The following is a 16,720-nucleotide window of genomic DNA, read 5'->3' as shown; positions in this document are numbered from 1 at the left end:
AATATTGTAGTTTCATTCCTTAACAATTACAAGATAAGAATTAGTTACGACGAATCAGTATTTGAATGATTGGGTCTAATTATTTCTGCCAAGCAAATGCTGCTGCAAATTAAGTATTTGATAGGCGTAATACAGATAGTAGCATACGCAGATGATGTGACTATCAAAGTAAATGGATAGAGGGAATTAATAAAGGCGATCTACAAATTAGAACCAGAAGCAAGCAATTACGAACCGGAAATGAATACAAAAGAAAACAAAATATATGAAAATAGGGAGAAAACCAGAGAGAAGATGAAACCAACCGAAAACTAACAAATACAAGTATAAATTACTATTTAGGAATAATGTTGGCACAAACAACCAGAGACAGGATAAAGGAAAGGATACGAAAATGCTATTAAGCATTTGGAAGAAGGAAAAAAAAACAAAATAAAATAAAAATGTACAAAACCTTAATAAGACCAGTATCCCGTATGCGATGGAAACAACAGTAATAAACAAAAAGGAAGAAGAAGAACTAATAAGAACCGAGAGAAAAATAACGAGAGCTATAACAGGTCCAAGCAAAACACAAGAGGGAGAAACGAGAGAAAAGAACAACGAAGAAATACAGAAAGAGCTGGAGAAGGAAAATAGAGTGAGATCCATAAAAGCACAAAGACTAAACTGAGCTGAGCATATAATGAGATGAAAACCAACTGAAATGAGCAAAAGAATATCGCAATGGACAATGGAGAAATACTTTTAGAAATGAAATAGAGGACATAAAAGCACTTAATATAGAGAACTAGAGGGAAAAATGCAGGAACCGAAAGGAATGTAAAATAATAACAAAATCAGCCAAGACAAACGATAAACTATAATGAAAACAAAAATACAAAAAAGGAATTGTAATCCACCTCAAAAAATTATTTTAAAGCGCTATAAGCGATAGCTATAATCCAAAGGACTGAAAGGCTTGATGATGATGAAGATGATGAAGTATATGATACTACGAGGATTGTTTTTATTAACCTCTAATGGGCTGTAAAGTGAAAGTGAATATACCAAAAAGACTTCATAACCGAAAGTAAGGTATACCACAGCTTATTTCTCTATCTTAACGATAAAAGCATTTGTCATATCTGTGAACTTTGATATATCCTTTTCATAATATGTAGCCGACAATGGAAGTGAGTTGTGACTGTTTCTCTGAGCTCCACGTCAGCTTAGCGTCCCTCCATCCCACTGATCCAGTTCCAAGAAAAGATGAAAATTACTCGGATGTCGGGACGGCCTCTTAGTTTATTTAGTATAATTTTTCGTAAGCGTAAGAAAGAATCTGCATTAATTGTTATTCCATGCTGTATAAACTCCACAAGAAACATACCTTTTTGATTCCAAAAAAGAGTTCCCGTGATCTTAAGGCTTTTGGAAGTTCATTAAAATTTTGTGGTTCTCGTTTGAAAAATTGTGTGCATTCATTGTTGTGATTGATGTTTCGTTCCGGGCGTGTCATAAAGAATCCATGTCGAATCACCTGTCACAATAGATTTAAGAAAATCTCCTCCATTAGTATAGTAACGGTCAAGAAACTTTAAAGCTGCACCCATCTGGCGAGTTTTGTGGTTATCATTCAACATAGTTGGCGATCACAAACTTTTCTGTAACGCAACTGTTTAGGAACGATAGAGGCAGATCTTGAAATTTTCGGAAATTGCATCGGTAATTCATTTATGGTAAATCTTCGAGTTCCATGATCACTTGATCAATTACCCGAACAATGTCTTCTGTTGCAACAAATTTGCATCCTTGACTCCCTTTATCATAAACATCAGTTCGGATATCTTAAAATTTTAGACACAATTTACGAACAATGCCATCACTCATAAAGGTGTCTCCATATACTAGACTCATTCTTAGATGAATTTATGTTGCTCTCGATTCACACTTGGCAGGAGAATCAATAGCGACATTCATCTTTGTATGACCGCAGTTCGAATGATATGTTAGAATCACTGCTGACAGATCGTTTGAGCGAGGAAAATGCGCAGTCGCCTGCTATGCACTCCGATCACCTACTGCATAATGTGAGATCTGAACTTAAAAAAAAAACCATCGTACTTTGAATGCAATCGAAATATAATGTGAATAAACCTAATAACTTGGGCCAAACTTAATCTACACTAATTTCTAATTCGTACTTTTAGCTCAAAATTTGCATTCATACTGAACACACTATGTACCCTAACTGACCCACGTGTTGATAACCACGTTATCGTCTTCAGAAATTTAGGCTCTGAATATGATAACTTGCTTATCGAAACACGCGTCGGACAGAGTGAGTTCTGTTATATTGGTAGTGTAAATAGTGTGATCATTACGAAAACTTAGCATCAAAATACTCGCAAACAAGTTTTAACAAATGAGCAGATGTACGATATTATTAAAATCCAATGTCTCTATTCGAGGGATTAGCACCAATTTTCTGTGTAAGAGTTCCAGATATCGTTTTCCATTGAGAGTTTTGGTAGGGAAAATTGGTCTTGTAATTTTATTAGCAAATTATTCACTTACTTGGATTACTTTTCGCTCAGTATCGAAAATTTTGTCATAATTTAACATACACCTAGAGAGTTATTAGAAAACAAAATCAATATTTTCCCAAAATTATAGTCATTTCTCATAATTATATTCTATTAATTACTGGAGGATTCCAAATCGGTAAAGACCCGTTTTATGGGATTTAAGAATTCGTGCCATTGACTACCGGTTCTTAATAAATCTATATATTGTGTCATTCCTAGAATTCCAAACCATTTCAATTGAATATCTCAAAAAAGTGACTTTACTGATAACACCGTCTTACAGACAAATATTTGAATTTCCATACTTTCAATTACACAGTTTACGAGTAATAATGCATTTATTCACTGTGCTTCACGTACTTCTGTGATCCCAGCACAATTATGTCAAGAGCCCTAACGAGCTATAAACTAAAATATTCCGCGTAATTTGCTCATCACGAATCCTTCATCAAAAACTAACGGCTCCCTTGGTTGCCCATATTTTCTTGAGAAGCTAATTAGGCACTTTGTCTTGAGCCTTTTAACGTTACTAGGCAAACTGTGAGAAGCTTCTCTGGGCGTTTGAACTTCGCAGTTTCGAGTGCTGGGTATATACGAGTTTCTGCAGCTTCTTCCTCCACCAAACACCAGTAGCATAGCATGGTATGGTCAAATGCAGCTAGAAGTCTAGTGATCATTCAAATTTCTTGCCTATTTAACTGGAGCAGTTATTTAGTAAAATAAGTAGAAGGCTCATCATTATGTACCTTAGTTTGTCTCAGGCTAGATGTTTCCTTCCATCTCCACAGCAGACTCCTGGAAAGTGCTATAGCTACACTTTTGGATATACCCAGAAAGGGTTCTGGAACCATTGGTGGATCTGCTGATCACAGTCTAGCAAACAAATCGACCTTGTTGTTGCCCTTGTTGCCCGAGTGGCGGGATAGATGATTATTCGACTAAGTACGGGGACGAGTCAATTACCTACTCTCTTATATTTTGAAAAAACACTTTAGCTTTTGACTTTTGTATGAAAAAATTCATTTTACTTTTCAACGTTCCTTCCAATCTTTCATCACTTTTTCTCTTTCGAAAAATAATATATTGATGTTATTGAAATAGGTATTTGCTTGTGAAACGATTTCAACTTAGGAACATATTTCATTACGCTGAACCATTTTCATAGATTTGGACACAAGATATATCACTCGAGGCACAAATAGAAGTATGAAGTAGATTAGTGATCAATTCGTAATCTTAACGATGGATTTTTGCCAAGTTTCCATCCCATGGTCCTGGCCAAAAAACCTTTCTTTCGCCATGTACAGTATTTTCGATCAAATTGATCAAAGTATACAACTTGCATTTCAGAAAATGATAGCCAAAAACTAAGTCAAAAAATCAATTGACAGATGCTATGTATGTTTTGGGATTGTGGAAAAGTGTACTAACTAACTGTACGAACACTTATGTATTCACAGTCTAGGAATTGATTAGTTAAGAATAGCGTTAAGATAAATTTTGTAATATTGAATTTATTGATTTCAAAAAGCAATATCCAATTGATATATATATATATATATATATATATATATATATATATATATATATATATATATATAGGTTAGGGTATTACCCTATGGCTCCCAGTAGGGAGTTAACTCTTTGGGGTTGACCACAGCTGACGTCATCCTTAGGGACACGTTCTCGCTTATTATACAAATTCAAATCTCGCTTAAAAATATAGAATGAATTGAAATTTGCATATTTCAACAGGGAGTGATTTTGTGGTTACATCTATTTTTCAAATGATAGTAAATTGGATTTTCTCCATGTAATATGAAGAAGGGGACATCCCTTTATGTGAATCATAATACCCAAATCAAAATAAATTCGACACATACGAAATATTATTATTTCATAGTAACTAAATGATGAAAGAGAAATTTGATGTAATACTTTGGATGCCAACTTACGGTACAAGGTTTGTTCATTAAAAAATATAATTAGTCAAATATTACGACGCGTTTACACGTTGGAACGCGATTGAACCGGTTCAGACTGGTATATTACAAGTAATAATAAAGCGCTACTTAGAAGAAAGAGTTGCTTCAAAGTTTTGGGGAAACTTGGGAAGAATCAGCTTAGAAAGAATAAGTCCCGTTAGATCGGCAAGTGTTTCTATGGCACGGAAAGACCAGGACGAGATCTACGTCGAGGACCGATAACAACGATGATGTGCCGTGTGCGAGAGAATTGTTGAGCCCAAATTTATAATTTTTTAATAGCTGGTATGTTAATATTGTCACAAACCATATCAGCATGTTGAATGTGTATACTTCGATGGTACAAAAAGTATTCACTGAGATTCAGAACTCGCGTTGAAGCTTACCAAGAAAACCTCGATTTCCAATTGATGGATAAGGTTATTTTTAGTAATGAGGATATTTGAATATGATCTGGAAAGGAAGAGGCAATCTTCGGAGTTACAAAAATCGGCAAATCCAAAGTGAAAATCATGTTTTTAGCGGATTGATTAAACACAAATGAGCTTGTATGCAACATTGTGAGACATTTTAAGGAATGTTTTTCGTAATATATTCAAAAGCTGGAGTAAATGTATTGTTGCTGAATATTTTCAACCATTTATAAGGAACCGTTAAACAAATGATTGTTAGTCTACCCACTGTTATTGCTTTTTGGATTTTCATACCTTCCTTTTATGACCACACCGCTTTTTTGGAAACGAACCTTAATCCTTCAATTTTTTTTTCTTTTGTTATGAACTTGTCCACTGACATAGTCGAACCGTGAAGCCGCTCCGGTTCGACTATGCTAATAGAATCTAAAGTTTAGAGGTCGCGTGCAGAAGATGCGATATTCTTTGTAAAGTTTTCATAGAATATTTGTATCAGGCTGTGATGGTATTTATAGTGACAATTTCTCTGAACACTTTTTTGTGGGCTTACATTCTAGACCCGAATTATCTAGAAGTCTTTTGTATATAAATAGGCGCAAGTTTAGCAGCCAGAGTAAGTTACTTTTGTCATAGTGATCACATTAGATAGTGGAAAGTAGATTGAGTACCTATCTAAATAAATTGGTATGTTAAAAATCAGATCAGTGTTTAGTAATAAGTCTTATTGGATAGTTTAGTGAATAGGGACTAGTTTAGTGTATCTAGGGCTAATATAAATAAATTACGTAAGTAAGATATACCGTATGTATGAATTCCCCTCGTCGCTGGAAATTGTTTGAATAAATAAGACGAATATTACACTATATGTAATTCTCTCTTTCGATTATAATTTTTCTCAAATTTGTTATTATGTTTTCATCCTATTTTCGTATAATTAAATTGGACGAGTAGCTAACTAGTTGCAGTTGAATGTTTTCTATTGATGTTTGGTTTCACATGGTGATAAGTCTGGACTGTGAAGTGGACGATGAAGTGTTTTTCAACCAATGGGGGCTGCACCTGGCATTCGAATGAGGCTGAGAAGTTAGAAGTATTAATTTCAGATCGCCAAAACTTTTTGTGAGTTTCACTTTTTGTCTGTTCCCGACAAGTTCTTCAATGAGATATTTTGAATGAATTTTTAATAAGAAAAGTCTATTTGTTCGATATAATTTCTTAGTGTATGGCCAGTCATTTTTCTTTAGTGATAGATGTTTTCTTATAAATTCCTATATATTCATAAATTGATCAAAATAGTGCCACAATAGAGAAAAATCCTTCCAGAAATATAACTACTTCTAGATTCAACGTTGGGTGCAATGCAAGCCAAAGACAGAACTTAGACGACAATTATTTCAAATGTTCTGTAGCCTTTTTACTTTTTAATGTATTAATCGATCTTTTTGTTCGAATTCTCTATCGTCTATGACCTGTATATTGTTTGTATTTATAGAGTACCTGATGCTGACGTGCACACTTTAAAGTGACACAATTGTGTCAATAACTACTTGATCTTGTTTGGTCAAGTCTTTTAATTGGGAATTACATATCACTGCTCTATCTATAAAATTGAGTACTGTCTGTTTTGCGCTAAGATCAGGTCCCAAGGAACTCCACTTCTTCTGTTCGCTACACAGCTATTCACTTAGAAACGTGGAGCACAAAAATTCCAGGTTCAGAATTAGTTGAGGGCTCAATAATATACAATGCGAAAAAATGCACAATCATTTGCCAATTGAAATCAAATCTAATACATCTTTTCCGGCTTTTCGCAAGGCATATTTACGAAGAGACTACGCTGTAAACGACTTGTATGTATATTTAATTCTGAGCATTTCACACACTGGATTAATGTTGAAATTAATAATTAAAACAAATTATCAAATATTTTAGGATTGCCGCATATTTAATTTCATTATCTGATTGAGTTTTGATATCATATACATGTAATATACGAAGATGTATTGATATCTAGTTAGCCTAGATCAGTTCCATGCATAAACAAAATATTGGATTACCATAGCAACGAACAATAACTTATTAGAAGTGTCAGTGTAAAGTTTGACGTCAAAAAAGTAAACCAGAGTTACGAAATAAATTGAAAGAAAATAGATGTCCACCGAAATTGTGAAAATCGAAAAACTGGAGTATTGAGTCATCATCAAGTACCTGTATCTAAAAGGGTTAAGAGGTAAGCAGATTTACGAAGATATGCTTAATACCCTTGGTGATCAATTTCCTTCGTATGAAACCGTGAAAACTTGGATTGCAAGCTCCAAAAGATGTAAATTTTCCATTGAAGATGATGACCAATCGGGAAGGCCAGTTTCTGTGTCAGTCCGCGAAAATATCGATGCAGTTCATGACATGATTTTATCAGACCGTCGAATTGGGCTAAAATGGATATATCTGAGGCACTGAATATTGCATAAGAACGCGTTCATCATATAGTTCACGTCAATTTGGACAAGAGAAAAATTGCCGCAAAATGGATCCCGAAATGTTGGAATGTTGACCAAAAGCATACAAGGGTAGTAGATTTGAAAACGATTTAGACTTCTTAATCCGAATTATTACTATGGATGAGACTTGGGCACATTTCTACCATCCAGAAACAAAGCAACAATCGATGGAATGGCGACACTCTGGTTCTCCAAGACCTTAGAAGTTTAATATCCAAAAATCTGCTGGAAAAGTTCTTGCTTCAGTTTTATGGGATTGCCATGGAGTAATCATGATTGATTTTTTGGATAAGGGTGGAACAATAACTGGAGATTATTATTCGACATTACTGACCACTCTACGGGAAAATATTGAAGAGAAAAGACGCGGAAAGCTATCCAACGGTGTTTTGTTTTTGCAGGACAACGTCCCTGCACACAAATCTCATGTTGCCCTGCAAAAATTTTATGATTTAGGGTTTGAATTACTAGAACACCCCCTTTTTCACCAGATTTGGCTCCGTCCGACTATCATCTCTTTCCTCAACTGAAAAAAGTACAAAAGGTCGTAAATTTTCTTTTAACGAAGAGGTAATAAAAGCTGTGAAGGTCTGGTTTGCAAAGAAAGAAGAAACATTTTTTTTTTGAAAGGTCTAGAGACGTTGCAGGTTTGCTGTAACAAAAGTATCGAATTAAAAGGAGAATATGTTGAGCAATAGAATATTTTGACATTGAAATTTTGTTTGGTTCTATAGTAGGCTAAGAATTTTTTAATATATCCTCGTAGTATGTTAGTTATTTCAATTGAACTAGAAAAATATTTCGCAGAACAGCGTTTGTCGGGTCAGCTAGTTACATAAAAAAATTTTCACATGTACATTTTGAATAGAAATATGGTTATTCATTTGTAGTTGTGTATTCACTGTATATTTCAAACTTATTTGGTGCATTTTTTATTTAGTTATTTGTGTTTTTGTTGTAAAGTTATTTACAAGATCTTGTCTACGAATTGTAAACAATTTTTTAACTATTTCAACTCTCTTTTATTGAAAAAAGCTGTTATTCATGATAAAATGCAAATATTTGAAGAATCTATAAATTTACAATAAACATTTTACGTTATTAAGGAAATCCATATTGAATATAACATCCCTATATTAAAGACTTCTCCCTTAATTGCGGCAACGTGGTCGACAGTCAGAGAGTATGCAAATCGTTCACTCCCAACCGCAAAGTGTGCAACTGTTTCAGAAGTCGTGGCTTACTCGATGGTAGAGAGCTTTTGGCTGATCAGTGCAGAATTACGAAAGCACAGCATCGCACGCTGCTTTAGGAACTAGCGGGAATCTGCCACGCGTTTTTCGTCGCGACGATATTTTTGGCGGGATTCTTTTTTATTATTTCAATATTAGAGAAATTGATACCTAAAGTTGAGAAACTAATATAATATGAACTTAACAAGGTTAATAAAAATATGTTTGTGGTAATTTTGAACGTTTCTGAGTGAGATGTATCTAACATTTTAATAATGAAGTTTTTTTATACAGTTTTTTAGAAGGACATGGGAATTATGAGTTTAACGTTCGTGTTTTTTTATACGATTTCTAGTTTTTTTGCTTGCTGTTTGGGTATACTCAGTGGAGGTGAGTCATCAATGTCTATATTTTTTGGAATTATAATACAGTCAGCAAAATAAGTTTGTTGAAAATACCAAAAAACGATGATTTTATTCTTGAATTTTTATTGGAATATGAAAATACGTTTCGAGTTGATTCGACATACATAATTAATAGAAATTGGTTGGTTTAAAGACACGTGAATAAAGTTTTTCCAAATATTGAGAGAATAAAATTTTGATAAGATATATTTTAATGAAAATATTAAATATTATGGTTTTGTTTCACAATGTATGTTTATTTAAGGTATTTAAACCATTCATATTTTGTTCAAAATAGATATAAAAATTTTTTTATAAATAAACATGAAAGCAGCTAAATTTTTTAAAAATCACTTTAAAAATTATAAACAGGAGGGCGAAATATTAACTATAACTTCATAATTTGAATTGAGACTTATTTTTTCCATTTTTTTGTAATTTTTTTCTGTTGATTTCAAATATACAGAGCGGTGTTAAATAATAAAAGAAATTAATGTATTTCTACAGAATAATAAAAAAATTATTTTATTTTTTAGTTAGAGAATGTTAAAAAAGGTTATTTATTAAACTTCATATTGCAATTAAAAAAAGTTAAATTTAAATTAAATTAAGTTAAAATCTCTTTCGACTTTTTGTCAAATACATCATATTTCGAGTAAAAATGATTTAGAGGTAAATTATGGCTACTTTAAGTAAAGAAATGACGTATCCTTTAAGCAAGTCAATAAAATTATGGAAATATTTAGAAAAAGTGGCGTTAACAATATTCAAAACGTTGCACAAGCATTAGAAAACGTGAAAATATATTATTGACTATAATCCTAATAATATAAACAAGTATACGTCAACTGTTGGCATTCCGTATTCTGGAAAACGAGATCAGTACAAAATTCAGTTATATCAAGAGTCCAATAATGATTATCTTGATCGCTATATATAGTTTTGTGACATTTTTTAGGATCTATGTAATGTAAATACTTAATAGCACAATTATTATTGATCTTTAATTTTCTGAAAAAATATGTTTCTAAACGGAAACAATCCCAATTCACCACATGATAGAATCTGATTACTGTAATATAGTCCTCTTCGAATTATACACGTGATGATCAAGAGTTTCCAAAGCATTGTTTTTCTGGGAGGTATATTGGTAGACCATGACTATAATAGAGGCCTCCAAGATCTCTAAATATCAGATTTATAAATTTTTTCTCTAGGGTTATTTGAAATGAAAGGTTTATGTGGATAAGTCGAAAAATCTATGGATTCAATAAAACCGAATTAGAGACGAAGAAGACGAAGAAGGTATACGTATTTTCGTAGTGGGATTATGGCAAAATTAAACATCAAAGTGTACTATATCCAAAATATTTCCAAACTTTTGAATACCTTTGTATTCATTATCAGGGACTGAAATTATGGTCAAAGTACAATGTAAAAATATCTATAAAAATGGAAATTACTTATATAGATATTTTTACTTTGAACTTTGACCATGATATGATATCAAGGAAAGAAATTTTATAATTTTGTTAGATTTCGATTATGAATTGAAGTTTTTTATAACGAGAATTGAATTTTTTATTTGTGTTTTAAATTTTTTCGATACGACTTTTCTTTGAGCAGTAAGGCGATTGCATTTTTGCCTATGGGTGTTGGATATAGTTTGGAAAGAGCTAAACGTACCTCTCAATATGAGAGACACGATTCTGTAGAAGTTACCCTTTTGAAATTGGATTTCAAGGATGTATTTGGGGTGAGAACGAGAGAAGCGGCAGTGAATATAATATAGTTGTTAAAGTATTTTTTCATTTCTTCCAAAAAAACTGTTAATCGGAGATTCCATATGTTTAACATATTGTGGTTAATATAATTTGGGGTATAAGAATCGATTATGGTGAAGGGGTTTGGCTATTTGTTGAGAAATTGTAGTTGTTTCTTCTGATACTTTCGTAAAATGGTGGATCCAATATTGTTGTGCTGTATGTCTCTTGAAAATAATCGTGAACGTATTTGTCTAAGTTGGGTGCTCTTTAAAAAGTAATTTTTTAAACACATATGAAAGAGAAATATTTGCGATGGAAGTTTAGAGGTTATATTACTGTTAGGAATTTTAACTGGGGCTCTATAATTCAGTATTGTAGTGCATTTAATGTAAAATCGATACTCTCCTAGTTTTTGATTCAAAATAAATTATTCGTGAAAGAATGAGTTTCTTTCATAATTTAGTAGTACTCTGTGAATTGATTTGTCAACTTATCTCCCTTATTTTGAAAGCTACAGACGATGACAGTTTTCAAATAAATAAACAAAATACAAAAAACATGTGTAACTATTGCAAAATTACATATTCGAACAATTATTCAAAATTTTTTCTATATAAACCATTTATAAATAACCAATACAAAAAACTACATATATTGAATTGTATTAAATGAACAACGCGAAAAATGTTAGGAAATTGACACCATTATTTAATAGTATTTAAAGTGTCTGTTTCAGTTTATAAATTGACGGTATAATTTTGTTTTTACATTTTTTTAAACTCTGCTGCATTATTGTTTGTTTATGAGTCAGCAGTCTTGGGAAAAAATTTTAAGTTGAGCTTTTACGTACTTATCCCCAATTTTATAAGTGAATTTTAAACCCTAAACGTCGGTTTAAACTACGGATATTGTTTAATTTACGTTTTATAGATGGTGTTTACTGCAAAACTTCAGTTTAAATGTTATCGGCTGTCTGCGGATAGTTTAAACTAGTTTACATGAAACGGAGGAATCGAACCTAATTTTTTAAAATTCTTCATATGATTCTATATCGAATCTTTAAATTATCCCACTTATTTTCCAAATTTGTTGTGGTTTTATAGAAAACATGGTTTTTGTTTATCATTGAATTCCCTGCCCAATTCCCTTTTTTTTTTAGATTCGATTGTTTTTTTGTATGTCTACTGTCCTTGAAAGTATATTTGTTCGAAGGCGATTAATCTAACAATTTAGGAGAAATTGAACTTTTTCGATCCAAATCCACTTTTGTAATATAGGGTGAGTCATGAAGAACTTTACATACTTCTACCACATGTAGAGTCTCTCAGGGAGGATATCATGTGGCAACTAAAGAGTGTCAAGTCCTCTTCTTCGGGGTGATCAACTACGCCGAATAAAAATAACGAGCAACTCTAAAAACTTATATTTTTTACCAATTATCATTATTATCATTGTCAAGCGTTATTATTCCGAACAAGAATATATTCTTCTGTGTGTATCTACTTTACGTATTAATATGTTATCTTTGGTAGAGCTTTTGATAGTTTCGTTCAAAATGCCACTTCAGGATTCGACCACAAAATATGCTGACATAATTTTTCTTTATGGGTTCTTTAATGGTAATGGTAGAGTTGCTATATAGAGAATATCACCGGATATTCCCTAATCATCAAGCTCCCAGCCATTCAACATTTGGGTCAATTTTCAATTATTTACGAGAGGATGGCACTTTTCCTAATGGTAAAACAAAGAGGCATGCAGGAAGACAAGTAAATCAAGAACTATGTTATAATTCAAAAGCGGGTAAAGTTCTCAAAAAAATCATCTGTACTCATATCATTTTCAAATGATTCAACGACTACATCCTGGAGATGAAATCCATAGTTTGAAATTTTGAATCTGGTTTAACAATCATCGACCAACTCTTAGAGACGAATCCCAATTTACAAGAGAAGGAAAAATATGTCTCGTATATGTGGGCAGAAGAAAACATCCATGCTATTCGAGAATGTCATTCCAGGTTAAGTTGTACGCTTAACGTGTGGATTGGTGTCATAAATGACCAATTAGTAGGTCCACAATTTTTTGATGGTCGTTTAAGAGGATAGGGCTATTTGGAGTTTCTACGAAATATTTTCAACATTATGGGGCATCTTTCCACATTTTACTGGCAGTGAGACAACCTTTTCGATTGAAGCATTTAATTTAAAATAATACCTAGCAACAAAGGTAAAATATTAAGTGAATTTTTCACATAGTTATTTAATTACAAGCTGCGATTTATAGTTGGTTCAATAATGGGGGCAATGGGTGCTTGTAGGAGTGAGGGCCGATTGATAAACTTGATTTTCCGTTTTTCGTTGTCGTTTGCGGGTGACGTTTGCCGTTTGACGCCTATTGACCCTATGAATAAAATTGACGTTGTTGCCGTCAACCTAAAAAGTTTGTTATTGTTTTTGACGTGTGTATTTCTTTTTGTTTTCGTGATATTTTTATGTTTGTTATCTGGAATTTACGGACGATATTAAGGAGAATAAAGAGGAGTTTTTTCTACTGGGAGCATTAGGCAAAATCACGTGATAAACGCAAACTGATGTGATTGGCTCTTTTCTATTGCTACAAAAGTTTATACAAACGGCCGCCAGGAAAAGATAAAATTCTTTTATGTTGAAAGTCACAAACGGCAGACGGCGATGTCAATCGGCAACTATAAATAATCTAATGCATTTCAATGTTTTTAATTTCGTAACAGATAACGTCAACGACAATGGCCTTAATGAGTTTCAACAAAAATATTTAATAGTTGTGAATTAAGTATATTATTCTACTCGCCCTTGAAAATATGGCGAAATAAAATATGCAAAATAGCCGTAAAAACCTTACTGGACATGGACAGGAAGTGAGAACATCAGAAAATTGTGCAAAATAGATGACGTCAACGAATGGGTTCTATTAAGAAAGAAAGAATTGAATGAGCATATAAGTTGTATGGATAACAACAGACTGGTCAAGATAGCGCATGATAAATCCCCATTGGGCTGAAGGAGTACCGGCCGACCCAGAAAAAGGTGGAGCGACAACCTAGAAGCGGGATAGGATGCAAGGATGTCGAAAATAAAATGTGACTACGCCTGATACACGGAAGGAGAAGATTCTAATCGCGTATAATGAGTTATTATTCACTTGGTGATTTCGTATATGGAAAATTGAACTTAATAATTATCATTGAATCAATTAAGTTTTGCATTCTTCTTAAACTGAAATTATAACGAGCCATTTAAAAAATACTTTTCATTTAGTTGATTGTTTTTAATCTAACCATGTGGGTGTTTTTAACTTTCATATTTTATTAATGTTATCATGGTATTGATATTTAAACAGTTACCTGCAGTGGCGGTGTTATGTCAAATTGATTAAGTGTAATATTTGAATGGTATATTATCACCATCTACACTAAAATATGCTATATGGCGACAATACTCATCTAAACGAATTTAATGACATCGGGACAAAAATTCAATTACTGAAAATCATTTGGCTCTACCAAGCTGATCTAGAATATCATCGATACGATTTAAAGGATATTCACAATAAGTGCTTTATTCACAGATCTGAACATATAACGCACAATCTCCATGCTTTTTTTTGGGCACTAAGAAAAATTGTAGTCTGAGACCGAAGGCTCAATGATGATCCCGCTGCTACCTCCATTTGGGTATTCATCAATCAAGCCAACCTTCTAAATAAATTGAGATCGTACGGTTTGTCATCCTCACTTAACGACTGGCTTAGTAGCTTTTTTAGAGATTCCGATCCATCAAGGTCGCAATAGACACACCTTAGAAAGGTTTGAGGTCAACGCTGGCATTCCACAGGGATGCCTCTTTTCCCCTATTATCTTTCTCCTATACATCAACGATCTACTCTATAGCTTCACCGACGATAGCACACTGGTGGCATTATACTATATACTCCTCAACATTCGTCCATCTTTGGAATATTGATCGCACGTTTGGAGCTAAATTTAACACAAAAGAGAGCAGTTCGAGTTATAGTCGATCTAAAGTTGATAAGATACTTGGACAGTTTAGAGCATAGGAGAAAGGTCTGACTTTGTTTTACCGATACCTGCACGGCAAATGCTCTTCCGGGCTGTTCATCTCCTATAGCAGTCTTTGCAATAACACCGAGTTCGCTTGAAGACACACAGAACTTCAATTTATCTCTCATTTCTTTGGAGAAGAGCAAGCATGTGGATTCAGCTATCAAGGCACGTTTTTTCCGAACACTGAAACATACAGAAATTGAAAATTGATATCCACAGGCATCTCCACACCGCAGGTACCACTCGAACTATTCGAGTGTAATAGGGCTTACCCTCGCATTTTACATAAAAAAAATATCCAAGTACTCTTTGCAGAGTTTGAAAAGATCATACTTAACAAATTCCGTTTCAGTGACAAGCTATAAAACAATAGTTTATGTAATATACATACCTATCTCTTTTCTTTATTAGAGTTCCACTAATACAAAAAGCGATATCATAGGGGTGCAGATAATCGATCAAACATAATTGAACAAGAAACAAACGTGAAAATAGTTGCATCGATTGCAAAAATTGATGGTAAGCTGCAATAGACACTTCCAAATATGGAATAACTTAATTATTTCGGAAACTGCTTGCACGATTTTTATAAATTTTTGTTTGTTATTGATTCATAATATTGTTTCTGAAATATTTTTTATATCATACTTAATTGTGATAGTAGAGTTGAAGCTACGTTTAAAATATCTTCAACAGAGTTAGAATAATTGGATGGACTAATTTAATTCGATTGGTATAAGAAGTTCGTTTACTATTCGTAAAAAACTGCAAGAGTAGCATGAAATCTGGAACTATCTCTTAGATGTTTATGACATGTTAATAAGCGTTTTCTAACTTACATATTTCTTTCATTTAACAGATAATTATCATATCCTTTTAGCACATCTATATTTACTTCCAAGAAGTCGGCACCGCACTTTGGAGGTTGAAATTTGAAAGTTCTTATAGGTTTGTTCTACTTTGTTCAAGAACGAATAATGAAACTTTCAAAGAAAATCAAGAAAAAAAAAAACGATTTTTGAGTTTGTACCCTACTTTTGAGGTATCACGATTCTGGCGGTTGTTCTGTGTTCTATATTCTTCCAAAATATAGCGTTGAAAAAATATTTTTCCCAATTTTCGAGAAAAACAATTTTAAAGATACTACTACATTTTCAAGGTATAACAATATTGAAACGAAGTCATCGAGCCAGTAGACTATTTGTATTATCTTTACTTGAGGGACTTGAGACGTTTTCTTGAGTTTTTCGCTATTGTAATTTATACTAACATGAACAGGATTTATGTAATCACAATGACCGAAAAATTTGTGATGGATACATAAAATATAGCTAAAGGTGAGCCTTATTGTGAGTAGGTTCTGAAATTAACCGAAATTATTGAAAAAAATATTCAATTTCAATTTTTTTACAAAACAACGTTAATTTCCATGTTAGTATCTGAAGAAACAGCTGCATCTCCTTCCTCAATATTTTCTTGACCTCTGCAATATTAGGGATATCCTTTCATGCCTCTTTTCAGGAGTGGAAATAAGAAAAAATCACACGAGACTAAGTTAGGTGAGTAAGATGCGTGGGGCAGTTAAATGGAAACTGTGTGTGCAGGTGTATTGTCATGGTAGAAAAACCAGTTTTGTAACACATGCAACTGGAATCTTCTTTCACGAACACTATTGAGTAATTTCCTTAACCCTTCTTGTAAGCTCAAGATCTCGATTTTTCGTTGGTGCGAATATTTGATCGGC

General features: G+C 33.0%; 1 protein-coding gene across 1 annotated transcript in view; it reads left to right on the top strand.

Annotated features, from left to right (window-relative positions):
• The first annotated feature begins 8,697 nt into the window (after positions 1-8,697).
• Positions 8,698-16,720, top strand: part of LOC130440781 (opioid-binding protein/cell adhesion molecule-like) — a 332,444-nt gene continuing 324,421 nt past the window's right edge. The window contains exon 1 of the mRNA XM_056774107.1: positions 8,698-9,091. Coding sequence (XP_056630085.1) covers positions 9,010-9,091 — 82 coding nt within the window. The 5' untranslated portion in view covers positions 8,698-9,009. The remainder of the gene's footprint in view (positions 9,092-16,720) is intronic.

This window comes from Diorhabda sublineata, chromosome 2, assembly GCF_026230105.1.
Source record: "Diorhabda sublineata isolate icDioSubl1.1 chromosome 2, icDioSubl1.1, whole genome shotgun sequence".
In the NCBI taxonomy this organism is placed as follows: Eukaryota; Metazoa; Arthropoda; class Insecta; order Coleoptera; family Chrysomelidae; genus Diorhabda; species Diorhabda sublineata.
This window is presented reverse-complemented; position numbering and strand designations above follow the sequence as displayed.